The sequence below is a fragment of the Otolemur garnettii genome, unplaced genomic scaffold (genome assembly GCF_000181295.1).
Source record: "Otolemur garnettii isolate 467f Iridium unplaced genomic scaffold, OtoGar3 scaffold00016, whole genome shotgun sequence".
In the NCBI taxonomy this organism is placed as follows: Eukaryota; Metazoa; Chordata; class Mammalia; order Primates; family Galagidae; genus Otolemur; species Otolemur garnettii.
In genome coordinates, this window is record NW_003852411.1 from 11,217,221 (window position 1) to 11,235,147 (window position 17,927).

Sequence of the window (17,927 nt, forward strand, 5' to 3'; positions counted from 1 at the left end):
GTCATTGTTGTTTGGCGGGCCGGGCTGGATTCGAACCCGCCACCTTGGGTGTACGTGGCTGGGGCCTTAGCCACTTGAGCCACAGGCACCGAGCCTGTCCTCCCCTTTTTACAGATATAGAAACCAAGGACCAGAAAGTTTAAGTAAATTGCCCTAATTCAAAGAAGTAGCAAACTGCTATTATCAGTTAGCTGTTGCTGCAGAGCAAAACATTCCAAATCACTCTCACATTATAGGCAGTGCCTGGGTAACAAACGAGGTGGGTCCTGTAGATTTGTCCTTAAGTTGAATTTGTCTGTAAGTTGGAACAGGCATGTTTAACTGTAGCGACCCTGTAATAACCCCCGTTTGTAAGTGTGAGTCATATATCAGTTGGGTATTTGTAACTCAAGGGCTACCTGTACTGATGTGAGAGCATTGGCATTATATTTGATTCAATTTGACCCCTTTGACTTCTCACCAAGATCCAAGGGGTGCTTTTGGAAAGTAAAACACAATTTATTTCTAAGCTTAGAGTAAATCTCTGAAGTCTTAGGGGTCTCTCTGGTCAGAGAAAGGAAAGGTTGAGGACATTGCTCAATTCTAACATCTTGGTGTGGGAAGGAGGAAGCCAGAGGGAAGGAGGGAGATGTCTTTTCATTTTACCTTGGCCTTGGTAGGTGGATGTCCCAGCCTAGGATTTCTACCTACTCCTGGGCCAGCTGTCATTTGATCTTGGTGATTCCTTCTTTAGAGTAAAGACTGCTGAGTCCCACTGGTCCCACTGTCCCAGTGGGACAGAGTCTCACTGTCTCTTTGTGGACAGACTGATCTCTCCATCTGCCAGGACAGTAGTCAAACTCTACCTATGTCTGGGACCAACCCATCCTTGATTCTTCTGGTTCAAGGTGGTCCAGGAGTCATGATTCCAGCCTCATGCTTGCTCAACAAATTGACCCCCCATGTAAACATGTCCCCAGGAGTGGTAGCTGGTGCCAGGCATCATTGCCCCTGTGCTTGTTTGTGTGATATAATAACTGTGACTGGCCACTGTAAACCAAGTTTTACACTAATCAATTGCTGTGCTTGTTTTGTGGAAGGTTAGTTTTTATGCTCTTTGCCTTGGCCTTGACCCAGAGTTAAATCTCCTATTTAAACGTGATAGTCATCCTCCTCCATTATTTGTTGCATCTCTGATTCTTTCATTGCTCGTTCAGGGTTTTATTATATCTGTGATTTTTATTGTAAATGTCCTCAGGTCCTTCTTGAAGTGGGCATTGAGAGTCAAAAAAACGTAATGGACCAGGGTGCCTGCCTACCTCTGAAAAATCAGAAATATCCACCATGGAAAGCCCCTCTGAGGTCATTTAAAACTCTCCTCTAGGAAGAGGTCATCAGGGTGAAGGAAGTGATATTTAATTTTCTAAAATGATTCATTTATATGGTCCATTTTTTCAAATGGCGCTTGCTCCCACGTATAAAACCAATATGTGCTTTGAAACCATGTCTTAATTCTAAATAAGACAGAGAAAGAAAACCAACAAATAAAAATTAGAAAAATAGCTCTGCAAGCTAGTCTGTCCTGTTCCCACGAGGAGAAACAACTCCACAGAATGTCAGCAGGAATTGGACCAGGCCATCCACGACCACAGAACAGGACAAAAATAAGGTCGCTTCTTAATGAGGACTGAACAAGAGGCAGAGACGAAAATGATGTGCCACCTCGAAAGTAACCCAAAGTAACCCTCCCTCTCTCAACTGACAGGAGGGACTGCCCCTGGCTTACCAGCTTTACTTCCTTCTTCCTGATAATAATTAAGATAGCAATCATCATATCGCTCTGTTTCCTGACAGCACCCAGTTAGGAGCAAAATTCTATTCCCTGGCACCCTTCCCCAAATCACCTGACATGAAACCTAATCCCTGTCTATAACAAGCCTTCCAATTTCCTCTTATAAGATAGTGTACAACAGTGACAAGAGCTGGGAGTGGTCATTCCTGTGCAGAGGAAAGCGGGGACTTGGTGCAGGCTTGAGCGTGAGTGGCCTCTGCAGTTCTCCCTGACTGGTGGGTTTCTACTCCTAACTTCATTTCAGTACAGGGGTGTTCCTCCTCATGAGTCTTTATCAAATCATCTGTTCAGGACAAACTAGCTTCCACCACTGCTTCTATGCTACCTCCCTGCTCTGAGCTACCAGTGGCTCTAAACTGGACTATCCAATAACCCAGGGGCTAATCGCTTTTCCAACGTCTGTCTTTGCTTTCAGCCCCCAGGTTCTTCCCAAGACAGCACTGATAACGATACTCCAAAAGAAAAGAAAGTAATAATTCAGATCATGTTATTCCTTTGCTCCTGCTCTCCAATGGCTGCCAACTCGTTTAGTGCAGAAGACAAAGTCCTTATAATGGGCCCTAAGACCCTATGTGACCTAAAACTCCTCTTACTATCTCCCTTCACTCCCTCTGCTCCAGCCCCCCAGGCTCCTTGCTTCTCCTTGATCACACTAGGCATGCTGCTGCCTCAGGGCCTTTGCACTTGCTATTGCCTCTGATTACTGTGTTTTGATGAAGACATTTGCATAGCTTGCTTTGACATCTTCCTCAATGGACGCTCAAATGTCACCTTCTGAATGAAGCCCTCCCTGTCTACTCTGACACCACAATCCTCATCCTAATACTTTCAACTCTCCTGTTCTATGTCATGTACTTTATCTACTTTCTGTAGATTTTTCACCATAAAACATTCTATATAATTTATTAACTTTGTTCATTGTCTAACTTCCATGAGAATGAAGGCAGCCATCTTTCTCTGTGTTGTTTAAGGATGTAGCCCAAATCCTCTTAACAGAGCAAGTTATTAAACCACTGTATTAAACCACTGTATTAAACCTCAGCTTCCTCATCTGTAAAATGGGGGGAAATTTTGCATACCTTATGAGAATGAGGTTATATGATTTAATGTGTCTAAAGTGGTCAGAATAGCTCCTGGAGCATAGTAAAGAGCAATATAAATATCTGCTACTATTAACAACATCACCATTTTATCGCTATTATTATTAGCAGCAGGACAAGACACAGAGGTGGGAAGCAGAGGGACGTGAAGCAGCAGCAGTGACGATGTCCATGCAGGGGAGGGGCAGTTGGGGACTGTACCATAATCTGAAGTCATATGTTGGGTTTTCAACTGTTTATGATCTATTTCTTCCTACTAAGATGCAAGCTCCATGAACTCCAAGAAGAACTTGTGGGGTAAATCTCTGTTCCCAAGCCTTTAGAATACTTACTGGCAATATAATGGGTGCTCAGTAAGTATTCATTGAATAAATAATGGGTTAAGGGTTTTGAACTTTGTCCTGAAAACTGTGGTGAGTTGGTGATGCAGGGTGGGACCATATATGGGGGCTAGGAGGCAAGTCCCCAATTTCTCAAAATCAATAGTGACAAGAGCTGAGAGTGGTCGTTCCTGTGCAGAGAAAAGCAGGGGACTTGGTGTAGGGGTGAGCATGAGTGGCCTTCGCATGGTGGTGCCTTTCATGGAGATGGAGAAAACGGGAGGGGGCAGATTTAGTGAGAGATGGCCACTTCTATCTGGGACCTGTGCTAGATGTGGGGGTGTGAAGCTCACCAGAGAGGCTGGGGTTAGAGGGAGAGGCCTGGGGGTCAGTGGAGTGCAAGCGGTGACAGAGACCCAGGTTGGACGCTGTAGCACAGGTGACCATCGTGTGTCCATGCACTGCCTGCTGTTCACGACTCTCTGGGCTGTGTCTCCCGGCAGACTCGATTCCCCGGGGATAGGAATACTTCCCACTGCAGCATTCTCTACGGTACACAGTGCAGTGTGAGGAAAATGCTCAAGAACAGAGCTTCCAGAGCAGAAAGGAACCTTCAAAACCAAGTGAAAGGAGACAATGGGGCCCAACACGGTTAAACCACCTGCCTGAGGTCACTCGGCTAGCCAGCCACAGCATCAGCTGTAGGTCCAGGCCTCCAGACTGCACGTCCAGGGCTTTTCCCAGCAGGCTGCTTTGCTTTGCCTGAGGGCAGTGAGTTAAGCAAGCTCAGATGGTTGACAGGCCTCTGGGGGCGCATTCAGCTTCTGTGAGCCTGGGTCTCACATTTGTTAACTGGGATCACGCCACATGCAACGCATAGTGCGTGGCACACAGTAGGTGCTCGGTGTTTGCTTTCCATTCCTTTCTCCCAAGAAGACAGGAGACTTCGGATGACTGGGGAAGGGTGTAAGAGTGAGGGGTGCAGCGAAGCACTGACGCTCGAATCAAGGCTGAAAGGCCCGGAGCTGATCCAGTCTGGTCTCCGCAGTCAAAGCTCCGCCTCATTAGGCAGGAGCCATTCACTGCCCGCCCCAGCCCCGCCCCAGCCGGCGGCCGGGGGTGCAAGCGTCAGCCAGGGCGGGGCGGGTGACGCCAGCGCGGGGCGGGTGACGCCGGGTGAAAGCGTGCGGCTCTCGCTGGCCTATTCCCTTCTCGGCCCGGCCTTGCTGATCCCGGAGGCGAGGAAAGAAAACGGCTCCCGGCTGCGAACAGTCTTCCAGGCTCCGCCGCAGACAAAGGAGTAATGCAGGCGGGTGAGGTTATGAGTTGAGAAGGTAAGATGGGCGGAAGGAAACGAGCTGACAAAACTGGGGAAGAATTGCAGGGCTTTGGTGTCCGGAGTTGCTGGGGCTGGAGGACTTGCGGGGTGGAAGGAGGAGGTAGGAGGCGCGGCTGCCCCACGAGCCCCTCCGCCAGAGCCCTTAGCTGCAAGGATCCGTCGCAGGCCAATTTTATTCAGGCTTCCTGTTTCCATGGCAACTCTGGGGCAAAAAAAAAAAAAAAAAAAAAAAACGAGAAAGCGGGTCTTCTTTGTTTGCTTGCTTCACCGAGACTCCTTGATTCCCTACTCTGATGTGTTGTTTACTTTCCTTGACTCTCTTTCCTGCCCTGTTCCTCCGTCCCAGCCCGCCTCACACCGGGTTGTAAGTGGGCTGGTTGGTTCCACAGGGGTTTGGTTCTAAGATTTCAATGCCTGGTGACCACGTTTGTGTTCCACAGTGGATTAGACCTGCGAAGGTGTGATGAACTCTAATCAATGAGCTTTGGAAATGTCGGAGTGGTGAGATGGCGGAAGAAGGGTGGCTTTGTGAACTGTTTAGCAGAAGCAGTTACCTACTCAGGTAAAGGTGTGGGGCTGTCTGATGATCGACTTGAATCTTTAATTCTCTGAGCCGACTGAGGACAGTTGGAGTACATTGATTCCTCCAGGTTCCCTATTTGTGTAGTAACTATAGGAACAACGGTGGGCAGAATAGGATTTGTTAAAAAAAAAAAGTTTTTCTACTGAAGCCATACGATCTAATACATACCCTCATAAGAGAAAAACTCAAATCGATTCAAGGTGGGGCAACGGGGAAAGAGGGGAGGAGGGAAGGGCCTGGGGGTCACGGTGTATGGCACACTTCTTGGGGATAGGACACAATTATAAGAGGTACTTTACCTAACAGATGCAATCAGTGTAACCTAATTCTTTGTACCCTCAATGAACCGCAAACAATAAAAAAATCGTATTTCATTAAAAAAAGTTTTCCTAATAGGACATAATTAGCTCTACCATTTATTGAGTGCCTGAAAGTCACAGCACATCATACTCTAAGGCACTTTGCACACATACAGTATTTATTGTTGTCCACATTTGAGCAAACAGAAAATTGAAGCTCAGCAATCTAAAAGTATACATCAGGAAGTAATAACTATCTGAACTTACACAACCAGGGGCTAAACTTAGATCTTCCTGAGGTCAGAGTCCAAGTTCTTCCCAGTACTGCAGATACTCCTTTATGATGGGGTTACACCTTGGTATACGTGTGCAAAAATAAATAAGTTGAAAATGCACTTAATAAATAAGTTGAAAATGCACTTATATGATATTGAAAAAATTTTGTGAATATAGATTGAAAATCCCATATGTAAAATCATATTCTTGAACAGTCATTCAGTTCTTTGAAGTCTATCATAAGATCGATCATAGAGAAACAAGTTAGTGTAAATTGCAACATCATGTACAATTGTTTAAGAATGTTTAAAAAATTTTGTTTAAAACATGTTTTTGAAAATAACAGTAATAGGCAAATGAAACAACTGTATCGTGGCATATTACGTATCCATTAAAATGCTTTAAAAATTACGTATCCATTAAAATGCTTTAAAAATATTCATAATAACAGGAAATTATTTGTAGTATGAAATTAAATGAAAGAAAGCAGGATATAAAGCTGTACAGTATGAACCCAACTATTTTTAAAGACTACATAAATATGCTAAAATATTCAGAGTGGTTGTCTCTGGGCAGTGGGACTAGAGAGTAATAATTTTCTTATTTTGAATTTATACATATTCATATATTCTATAATTTTTTTAAGTTTTAGAACAAATAAGTAGATGTACTTAGAAAAAGTTGCCAGTTAAAATTAATTTCTCTGATTCAAATGTTTTTATCCCTATTATAAAATAACTCTTTCTGTCTCCAGGTAGAACCAGAAGACAGAAGATGGTTCCTCCTCATAGCACTGACCCATAGCCAGATAATCCCACGATCGCTGCAGTGATGGAGTGGCCCCATTCTTCTTATACATATTCATATATTCTATAATGATTTAAAGTTTTATAACAAATAAGTATACTTATTTGATCACTGTGCTCACTGATTGATTAGGTCCCAAGGAGACAGTAGTTATTTTCTTAAGGAAAAGGCAGACGTCATGGAGACCAAGAGTCATAACAACGCCCAGGACGCCTGCTGCTCCAGCAGTAGGCCTGCTACTATGGATGACAATCATTCGTTGATCAAAGCTGTCAAAGAAAGAGATGTCGAACTGGTCCAGCAGTTGCTGGAAAGAGGGGCTGATGTCAATTTCCAGGAAGAGGAAGGGGGCTGGACACCTCTGCATAACGCAGTACAAATTAACAGGGAAGACCTCGTGGACCTGCTGCTTGGTCATGGTGCTGACCCCTGCCTGAGGAAGAAGAACGGGGCCACTCCCTTCATCATTGCAGCGATCGTGGGAAACGTGAAGCTGCTTGACCTTTTCCTTTCTAAAGGAGCAGACGTCAATGAGTGTGATTTTCATGGCTTCACAGCTTTCATGGAAGCCGCTGAGTACGGTAGGGTTGAAGCCTTAAGATTCCTTCACGGGAGGGGCGCAGAGGTCAATTTGAGTAGAAAGACAAAGAAGGATCAAGAGCGGCTTAAGAAAGGAGGGGCCACGGCACTCATGGGCGCTGCTGAAATGGGCCATGTAGATATCGTGAGGATCCTTTTGGATGAGATGGGGGCGGACGTCAATGCCCAAGACAATATGGGCAGAAATGCCTTGATCCGTGCGCTTATGAGCTCTCGGGATAGGAACATGGAGGCTATTACCCGCCTACTGCTGGACCATGGGGCTGATGTTAATGTGAGGGGAGACAAAGGGAAGACGCCCCTGATCCTGGCAGTGGAAAAGAATTACTTGGGTGTGGCAGAGATGCTTCTGCAGCAAGAGCACATAGAGATTGATGACACAGACAGTGAAGGCAAAACAGCACTGCTGCTGGCTGTTGAACTGCAACATAGTGAAATGGCCCAGTTGCTGTGTAACAAAGGAGCCAGTACAGACTGTGGGGATCTTGTCATGATGGCCAGGAGGAATTATGACATTTCCCTCATAGGGTTTCTTCTCGCTCATGGAGCTAGAGAACATTTTCACCCTCCCGCTGAAGACTGGACGCCTCAGAGTTCACGTTGGAGGACAGCTCTGAAAAATCTCCACAGAATATACCGCCCTAAGATTGGCAAACTCAAGATCTTTATATCTGATGAAAAATATAAAATCGCAGACACTTCTGAAGGGGGCATCTACCTGGGGATCTACGAGGATCAGGAGGTGGCTGTGAAGACATTCTGGGAGGGCAGCACACGTGCACAAAGGGAAGTCTCCTGTCTGCAGAGCAGCCGAGAGAACAGTAACTTGGTGTCATTCTATGGGAGTGAGAGCCACAGGGGCTGCTTGTACGTGTGTGTCACCCTCTGTGAACAGACTCTGGAAGCATGCTTGGATGTGCGCAGAAAGGAAGCTGTGGAAGATAAGGAAGATGAGTTTGCCCGAAATGTCCTCCTGTCTATATTTAAGGCTGTTCGAGAACTACATTCGTCATGTGGGTACACTCACCAGGATCTGCAGCCGCAAAACATCTTAATAGGTGAGTTCCAGATCCCCAGTTCTCCCTTAGAAATGGTAGGGTCTTGGTTTGCAAAAGGAAGACTTTTTCTTTGCATAAAGGAAAAACCCAAAGTAAATGTGGATTATTCAGTTTTTGGATTATTACACCAAATTCCTAAGTACAGTGTGGTCTCTCCTGCTACCAGTTATAACTGGGTTCCCTTAGTCCTCATGAAGGTTGGTGCACATGGACTAACCTTTTATGCCCTTAGCAAAGTAGCAATATGCAGGTATGTCTTAGATGAATCCAGCTCCAGAAATTAGAATTCCTAAAGTAATCCACAAAGCGGAGAATCTTCCAGGTGAGTTCCTTCAGACAAGGTGGCAATAACTATGAAACTGAATGGTAAGACTGAGGTTAAAATGAAAGGTGTCAGGATATGATCTGACCCTGTGAAGATGCAGACTCCACAGCAGAACAAGTCAGAATCTACTGGTCCAAGCCAGAAACAAAATGCATGAAAGCAACATTAAAAGGAATAAGCAGAGCTTATTCTGTAAGCTCTGACTGTAAAGTCCCAGGAGGCAGTATGGTGCAGTAGAATGAGGCAGGCTTCAGCCTTGATTAGGGTGGCTGAAAGCCTAGTCTCACCACTTTGTAACCCCAAACAAACTATTCTGTGAGCTTCAGTTTCCTCATTTGAGACTGATAATACTTCCTTCATAAAGTTTTTATGAGGGGGTGGCGCCTGTGGCTCAGTGGGTAGGGCGCCAGCCCCATACACCGAGAGTGGCGGGTTCAAACCCAGCCCCAGCCAAACTGCAATGACAACAAAAAAAATAGCCAGGTGTTGTGGTCCCAGCTACTCGGGAGGCTGAGGCAAGAGAATCGCCTAAGCCCAGGAGTTGAGGGTGATAAAGTGAGACTCTGTCTCTACCAAAAAAAAAAGGCTGATAAAGTGAGACTCTGTCTCTACAAAAAAAAAAAAAGTTTTTATGAGATTTAAATGCAATATGTCAAGTAAACATGTCACCTGGTACATCATAGGTGCTTAAGAAAGGCCAAGTGCTTGTTTAAAGATCTAAGCAGAATAGATACTTGATCCATAGACATACATTAAAAATTTAAGTTTGGGGCGGTACCTGTAGCTCAAAGGAGTAGGGTGCCAGCCCCATACGCCAGAGGTGGTGGGTTCAAACCCAGCCCCAGCCAAAAACTGCCAAAAAAAAAAATTAAGTTTGGTGCAAGTATTGAGAGATAGAGAATAGTATTCATGGTCCTGGAAGAGACAAGCCAGATATATGTAAGAATACTACTGGACCTTTAGTTTGAGGACAAGTACTGATGACATTCCTTCTTGGTTTTTAGCAGCTTTACTAGGGAGATTGGCCAGGGCCAGAAGGTATGTGTAGTTCCATAAGGTAAAGCAGAATATTCAAGATTCAGCCAAGAGCGACGTCCCTCCAAGTTCTATCAGTCTTGATCCCAGTGTCCATCAGATTGGAATTCTCCAGGCTTCTTTCTGCCTCAGGAATTCCTATCTGAATCAAATGCTTTCTCCCCTCTTCTCCACTCCCCTTTTCTACCCAAATTCTACTCATCTTCTCAGTCTAAGTGTCTCTTCCTTAGGGAATGCCCCTCACCGTCACCACTAGTTATGTTGTTCCTATAATGCACTTTCAGAACATCCTATAACACACTTTCAGAACATCCGGGGCTTTTTGCCAGCATTTATAAAATTGCCATGAATTTTCCGTTTATCCGTGTGATTACTAATTGCTCGTTTAGTATCTGTCTCCTTGCCCAGAGACTCCTGGACCGTGTTCTCCTTCTTAACCTGTCATTTTATCCCTCAGTAAAAGCTTATTGAAAAGCCTAATGGGTTCATTTGTATCAGACTCTGGGTTCCCACACAACTTTGATGCCTATGTTCAGAATCAAAGAGGTTCCAGAAGCACAGAATTGATCACTGCCCTATTTAGTGTTACCCAGCCTTCCTTCTCAGACTCCTTTAAGCGAGAAGCCAGGAACCACCTCTCAGAAGACAAATTGCTGCCGGTCCGCCTTTTGCCCCGTCCCTGAACCCTCTCATCCATCCATCCCTTTTCTGAGGACTCAGTGACTTCATTCAAGGGAAATGATTCTGGAGTGGACAGGGAAGCAGTGACTCATTTACAAACGCTTCACTGATCCCTGATAACCGTTTCAAGTGTCATAGTGGGCTGTGACTGGCCCCCTTGCTGTAGTGGACAGCCTTGGATTTTGAACTTTGTTGGTTAGATGTTCTTTAGCCGTAGGATGTAACCTGAACTCCCAGCAGCATCTCTGTTACAAATCGGTACTGTTTTCCCCAGGAACTACATGAATGAGGTGCTGGTTAAATTAAGCCTCATTTCTTCCTCCCCCTGGCCTGGAAAACATAAAATAAAAAGTCCTGCTTTTGGCAGATACTTGATAGATCAAACAAAACAGTGTGCATGATGGTGTTTTGAGGAATAAATAACAATACAGATGTAAGATTTTTTATTACCTTCCTCAGAGGTGATGGATGGCTACATGTTTATTTAAATCAACCGACTCTCACATCATGGAGATTGATATTTTCAATGGACTTCTGCAAACTATCCCTTAGATTCTAAGAATGCTGTTCGGCTGGCAGACTTTGATAAGAGCATCAAATGGGCTGGAGATCCACAGGAAATCAAGAGAGATCTAGAGGTAATTTCTACAACCCAGCTCACCTTTTCTTCCTTCTGCTTCTTTACTTGCTCATTGCCGCCTTTCCTATGAACAATTAGAGGATGTCCCTGTGTTTTTGTTTTGTTTTTTGAGATAGTCTTACTTTGTCACCCTCAGTAGAGTGCTGTGGCATCACAGTTCCTAGCGACCTCAAAGTCTTGGGCTCAAGCGATTCTCTTGTCTCAGCCTCCCTAGTAGCTGGGACTACAGGCGCCCACCACAATGCCTGGCTATCTTTTGTTGTTGTTGTTTGTTTGTTCAGCAGGCCCAGGCCAGGTTCGAACTCACCAGCTCTGATGCATGTGGCCGGCGCCATAACCACTGAGCACCGGGTGCTGAGCAAGATGTCCCTGTGTTAACCAGGAAGAAAAGAACTTTCAAGGCTTTGCCCTGTCTTGCTCACTGTCTGTACTCCCCTACAGACCATGTATTTCCTTGGGCTTCTCCCTAGCAGAGGTTTGAAGATGACGGCCTACGTCAGGGTGGAGGCAGTGGTTGTTGTGGCATCTTTCTGTGTCTCTTTGAATCTCTGTCTTCCTCTGCTAGCTAAATAAGTAAATAAATGGAGCATGCCACATCTCTTCTGCAAATAACTTCCAGGAGGGATTTTTGAAGTTATCTCCATAATACAAGCAGGAGTTATTTTTCTGCCTCAGAACAAAGTAAATGAGATTTTTTCCCCTACTCCTTTCAAACTTGGGAGCTAAGCTCTGAGGAAGGCCAGATACTGAGGGCCTCTGAGAACACTTGGGAGGGATGGGGTCATCCCATCTTGAAAGAGCCTAGGCTTGGCCCAAACCGTTGAGACCCTAAGGTAGCTGCTGCTCCTGAGAAAACATGGAGACTGGCCTCTGCAGAGCAGAACTTCCAGGCTGACCATGACTCTCCTGAAGAGGTCCCGTGTGCTGAACTGTAAGCCTAATGGGCAAGGATTCTCCATCCATGTGTCCAGCCTCTTGGTGTGGGGGCTCCAGGTTTTGCTTTTCCCTAAGATGACCTTTTTTTCTGCCTTTCCTTCCTGCCATGGCCCAGCTCCTATGGCCCAAACCATTGAGACCCTGAAACTGTGCCCCATTTGGCCTGGCCTGGTTGCTCTATCTGCTGTCTGACGTAGCCCCAGACCCAAAGACCCAGTTTCCAGACAGGCTGTTTAAGCCAGTCTCCTTTTCCTCAGTTCATCTATATGCTGTCCTTACATTTGAGGCTCTTTTCCTTTCTGGCCCAGAATTATCTTTTGCTCTTTGTAAACCTAAATTGTGTGGGCCATACACTGCCTGAAGAGTTATCTGTGCACAAATTTGAATCTTCTCTTCCTAACAAGCCTGCAGACTCCCTGAGATCCCTCCTGTCTTCCGTTTGCTTCTATTCTGCACCACACCTTCCAAGATTATCCAGATAAAGAAATAACTCATAAGAATCTCTGGCTTGACTTGTGGCTTTTGTAGGTCCTTGGACGGCTGGTCCTGTATGTGGTCAAGAAGGAAAACATCTCATTTGAGAAGCTAAAGGCTCAAAGTAATGAAGAAGTGGTTCCACTTTCTCCAGATGAGGAAACGAAAGACCTCATTCATCATCTGTTCCACCCTGGGGACAATGTGAGGGACTGTCTGAATGACTTGCTGGGTCATCCTTTCTTTTGGTCTTGGGAGAGGTAAGTAAAATTTGATTCAATATTCCAGGGGATGGGAGAGTGAGCTGACACAAGCTAGAGTTGAGGGTGAGAATCATCAGACCCAGCTTGTCTCTCTCGGCTTGACATTTACTGGCTGTGTGTCCTTGGAGAGATGACTTAACTTCTTTGGATTCTGGTTTCCTCTTCTGAAGAATGTGAAGAGGGGAGAAGAGTGCGGAATTTGTGAAGACATCATTAACGACTTTCATTAAAAGTCAAAATCTAGTAGTTTTACATTTCAGGAAAGAGTGGGAAGGATGAAATGATCACAATAATTCTGTCATCCTCAGCCGCTACAGGACACTTAGGAATGTGGGAAATGAATCGGACATCAAAACGCGAAAGCCTAAAAGTGAGATCCTCAAGTTACTGGAACCTGAAACATCTGAATGTCCCTATAGTTTTGCTAAGTGGACTAAAAAGGTACGAACAGTTCCTGTGGTCTAGGAGTTATTTCAGGAATAAGAATCTGTGCAATGTTTTATGTTAGTTTTTCTAACTTATTTTATATTGTGGGCCATGCAAGGACTGAAAAAGGTGATTTTCTTTCCCTCCCTCCCCAGCCCAGGCCCTCTTGCCTCTGACAGGTCTCCGCAGCCCCTTTCTGGGGCTGGGTCTCTCCCTCTCTTGCCGAGACTCAAAGTAAACTCTCATTTGCTTTGTCCTTAGGCAGAGTAGGCCCCGATAGATTGTTATTCAGGCTCTTCCTTAGGATGGCCTTGTCCCAGCCCATGAGCCTTTCCCACAAGCCTGGCTGATCATTCTATGACCATTATGACAAGAGCAGCTGACTCAATGGAGCTTCACCTCTGGGAGGTGCTCCACCATGAGGCGTTTCGGTTCCCTACCTACAAACGACCCAGCTCTGAGGATCCACATACAAATCTACATTCTACTTGAGGAAACAGACTACAAGAAAAGGTGTTCTTTCAAATTCCCCCTCTTCTAACTTGAACTAAATACGGCATAGTGAGATGATACGCAATCAATCACCATCTCAATCTGGTCACTATTATCAGAACTTTCATTATTGTTAATTAACAAATATCTATCAAATATCAGGCCCTGAACATACAAAGCTGAATGTAGCCTAGTCCCTGTGGGGCAGGGAAACCCGCAGAAATGGTGCTACGTGATGCTTGCTGGGCCCCCCAGGGACATATGCAAAGTACTATGGGAGAATCCGAAATCTGCAGGTCTTTGACCGAAACCAACAGCTCCAGCTCCTCTATCCTAGGACTGACCTGGGACTCTGCTTCTCTCCTACCTCTTTGTTCCCAGTTTTTGTTTTGCTTTCCTTCCTTCATTTGCCTCTAGACCATACATCATACTCAATAACTGCTGACTTAAGGTCCATTTTCCTCACTAGCTGTTAAGTTCCATGAGGACAGAGACAGCCCGTCACCCTGCCTGTTACTGCATCCCTCGCATAGAGTGGGCAGCCATGGTGCTTTGCTAAATAAATGTCTATAAAATCTCAGCTAAAACTTAAATTTGTAGAAATAGAGAAATTTAAAATCAGAGCAGATGACAGTGGTAGCTAACTATTATGTAGTGCTTGACTACATGGTAGCCACAGTTCTTAGGACTTTAAATATGAGTTACCACATTTAATCCTTATAACAGCCTTTGAGATAATAATTTCACAGATAGGCAAGCTGAAGCACAAATAATTTTTCCAACTGCACAGAGCCAGTAAGAGGTGCAACAGGGTTTGAACCTGGGAAGAATGGCCGCAGATGACATGTGCTTAAGCCACTCTACTGCACAAAGCTACAATGGCATCTTGTCCACCAGCTTATTCAATTGTTGAGGCGACTGAGGCTCAGAGATGGTACCCAAATTACCGGTGGCTGGACAACCAGAGAGTGACAGAGCTGGGAGGAAAAAAACCTTTTGTTTTCCAATTCATTGGTTCTTTCCCTTACATTTTATTGACTCACATTGAATTTTGGTTGATATCAAGTTTTACCATTTATTTGCCATTTTAGGTTTTTCCTGTTGATTTCAGTGACTTGCTCATTTTCAGTCACACAATTAGTTTTGTCAGCACAGGTCTAGAGTCCAAGTTTTCCTTGTATATGACCGTACTTATTCTCAGCTGGTGCCATGCAGAGCACAGGCCCACCCAGCGTTTCTCATGTGTGCTCTGCTCACAGTGCACCAGGGAAGTGGCAGCGGTGTCATCATGAGTATTGGTCTAGTCACCAGCTGTGCTTCCTAAGTGAGCCCTGGCTTCATGGCTGTTGCATCCTGCTCTCTTGGCCCAAACTCTTTCTAAACATGAGAACTGTCCACAGAAGCAACAAGCATAGAGAAAGAAGGCCTTAATATGAAAGAAGTTACCCTGGGACCCCAGAGGCAAGGAGAAACAAGTAACCTCTCGGAAATATACTTTAAAAAACCAAACCAAACAAACAAAAACAACCACACTCATTTTGGCAGTGGCTGGTAGACCTGGTTTTAATCTGAACAGCCGTCTCTAAGAAGGACATATGATCAAGCGTGAACTTGGAAGGGTGGCCACAGGATAAAAATACCGTATAGACAATGAGCAAATTTTCTAGTAGTCAAAAGATCTTTTTAAACCGTATTTTATTTTATTTTATTTATTATTATTATTGGTTTTTTTTGGCAGTTTTAGGCTGGGGCCAGGTTTGAACCTACCACCTCCAGTATATGGGGCCGGCGCCCTACTCCTTTGAGCCATAGGTGCTGCCCCATTATTTTAATATCTTTAATTTTTCACAAAAACCATTTACTTGGAAAATAGACACATACATTTACAGTCACTTGCAATTCCACATCCAGACACAATTATCTTAACGTTTTGGTATATATTTAATTTCATTCTTTCTCTCTGTGAATTTGCTTTATTAACTAGTAGTAATTGTACATATAGCATATATTCAAATTTATATTTTTGCCTTTTGGAATTTACATTCCATCAGGGCTTATTTTGTGTTGCTACCATATTTTTGTCTTATGCTTTGTTTTTCAGATTGAGAAATGTGTTATGGGAAAAATGAATGAGTTCTATGCAGACAAGGGAAATTACTACCGGAACACTGTGGGTGATCTGCTAAAGTTCATTAGGAATATAGGAGAACACCTTGATGAAAAAAAGAACAAAAAGTAAGTATTGTTTCATTTCTATATATCATACGTGAAATGAGAATGATTAGAAATTCCAATTCTAAAATTTTATCTGTTATGGAAAGAAGAAAATTTATTTTGATGAAAGAAAAGTAATCCTCTGTTTAGAAAAGGGGCTTTAAAATTAACGATGGATGTGTCCAGTAGGCTCCCATCCTTCTTTTTAGCTTTTGCTAGAAAAAACGTAAAACAAATTGAACTGAAGCTAGTGATTTCCTTGTGTAAAATAACAAAAGGAGGCCTGATGACTGTGTAAAACGAATGTAGCATCGCAAAAGTCTAGAAATAGCCCCAAGTGAGTTAAATTAGCTTTTGCTGCCAAAAATGTCAGAGGCAAACTCACAAAAAAACCTTGCAGTTTAGGGTTTTTCTGGATTTTGGAATTGTACGCAGGGAATTATGACGGTGTGGTATTAATTTCTGTCTGTGAATAAAAAACCTAAAGTTCAAAAAGATTAAATGGCCAAAGGTTGCAGAATTAGTTTACGTAAATTTAGGAACTGAGTCAGGAGATAAATCTTGCTACGTCAGATTCCAAAGATTCCAGATTCTTCCTCATTCTGCTCTAGAAATCAAGAGGGCACAGAGATCTTTGGGGCTGGGTGGGTGCCGTGAAAGGGGGAAGAAAAATCTGAGACCAGCATGCCAAACTGTTTGTGTTTCCTTTCAGGATAAAGGCAGTAATTGGAGACCCTTCCTCGTATTTTCAGAATAAATTTCCAGATCTGGTGGTCTATGTCTATACAAAACTACAGAACACAGAATACAAGAAGCATTTCCCTGAAACCCAAAGTCCAAACAAGCCTCAGGGTGATGGAGATGGCAGGGCCAGCGGGCTGGCCAACGCCACGTGCTAAGTTGTCTGAGTTCAGGGAGCCACTTACTAGCTGAGGAGTCCTTGCTAGTAACTCTCAGGGCCTCTTAATCAACCTGGTTGTTTGTGAGGGATGAGCTGGGTAGCCGATGTGCCAGTCCCTGGCAGAGTGCCTGCCACACGTCTCTAACAAAAGGAGTATATGCCTAGATGACACCAGTCAATTTTATTGGGAAAAGCTTATGTGCAAGAAGTGAGAGGCCATTCTGCTAAGAGTCTTCTTGTCAATTGCACCACAGGGGTAGTTATCACAGTTATCTGATTTAATTCTCCCAGTAAGCTTGCAAAACAGGGTTTATTATCCCCTATTAAGAACTAAGGAACCTGAGACTCAGACAGTTTGAGCTACTGGCCCAAATCCTGCAACTTGTACAGAGCACTGTATAAATAGATATGGTGTTATTGTTAACTCACATGTGGGCACTGTGGAACTTGATTAGCAGTCTAGAGCAATTCTGGATGAAACCCAAAAGGGGTATATGCCAAAGGAGCCTTCCCTAGAAAGCTTATTCATTCATTCAATGTTTATTGAGCACCTAGTTGCATGAATTTCATTCCATCTAGAACCACTGGCACTAGTTTTCCATGATCTTAAGGCAGTAGTTCTTACCTGACAATTTGTGAGGCATACTTAATAAAGCTGTGAATCATCACATTAAGTCTGACTTTCTTTGAGTGACATTTCCACTTTAGAGAGTAGTATCAATAATATATGCAATAGAAAATAATAAGTAATTCGTGGGTAGTTTTCAAGAAAGGACGTCCTGCTTTCTAAAAGTGGGAAAAGGAGCTATTTGGGGGCCTCTAGTAGTTCTGGAACATTGTGGGCCCTGGGTTTCTTTGTAGACAGAGAAAGAAGGTACTCTTTCCCTTCTGCTTGAATTCTCTGAGAGTTCATTTCCCCCTCTGCTTGAATTCTCTGAGAGTTCCTGTTGACATTCCATAAGTATTTCTCATTCAGGTGTCATTACCACAAACATTTTACTGAGCAGGTAGCTCATCTGAGGTACTGTGTCAGGCCAGGTGACTCTGTGCTGGGGCTTGCCAACTATAAGTGGCAGTTACACAGAGAAGAGAGGAGGTTGCCCACTCAGAATGTACTGGACAGGCAACATAGGCGAGATGATGACAGTGAAAATAATAACATGACTATTAATGGAGCACCTACTGGTTTTTAGCACCTAGCTAGCTTTTCCATATGGCATCCAGCAGTATCCATGGTGCTATAAGATGTGGTTGTTCTCATTTTGTAGAAGAGACAGCTAAGTCTCAGATCCAATTGGTAAGCTCCCCAAGTTCTCACAGGTTGTAA

General features: G+C 44.1%; 1 protein-coding gene across 1 annotated transcript; it reads left to right on the forward strand.

Moving 5' to 3' along the window:
- The first annotated feature begins 6,659 nt into the window (after positions 1–6,659).
- RNASEL (ribonuclease L) lies at positions 6,660–17,224 on the forward strand. The gene is made up of 6 exons (XM_003785797.2): positions 6,660–8,213; positions 10,807–10,892; positions 12,359–12,564; positions 12,876–13,008; positions 15,587–15,720; positions 16,412–17,224. The coding sequence occupies exons 1-6, from the start codon at positions 6,734–6,736 to the stop codon at positions 16,596–16,598; spliced, it is 2,226 nt and encodes a 741-aa protein (XP_003785845.1). The 5' UTR covers positions 6,660–6,733; the 3' UTR covers positions 16,599–17,224.
- Positions 17,225–17,927: the final 703 nt, after the last annotated feature.

Bases quoted from the DNA above. Each gene is read 5' to 3' on its own strand.
- RNASEL (XM_003785797.2), top strand. From the start codon at position 6,734: ATGGAGACCAAGAGTCATAACAACGCCCAGGACGCCTGCTGCTCCAGC. The intron at 8,214-10,806 runs GTGAGTTCCAGA...ACTATCCCTTAG, and splicing joins GCCGCAAAACATCTTAATAG to ATTCTAAGAATGCTGTTCGG. The intron at 10,893-12,358 runs GTAATTTCTACA...TGGCTTTTGTAG, and splicing joins AAATCAAGAGAGATCTAGAG to GTCCTTGGACGGCTGGTCCT.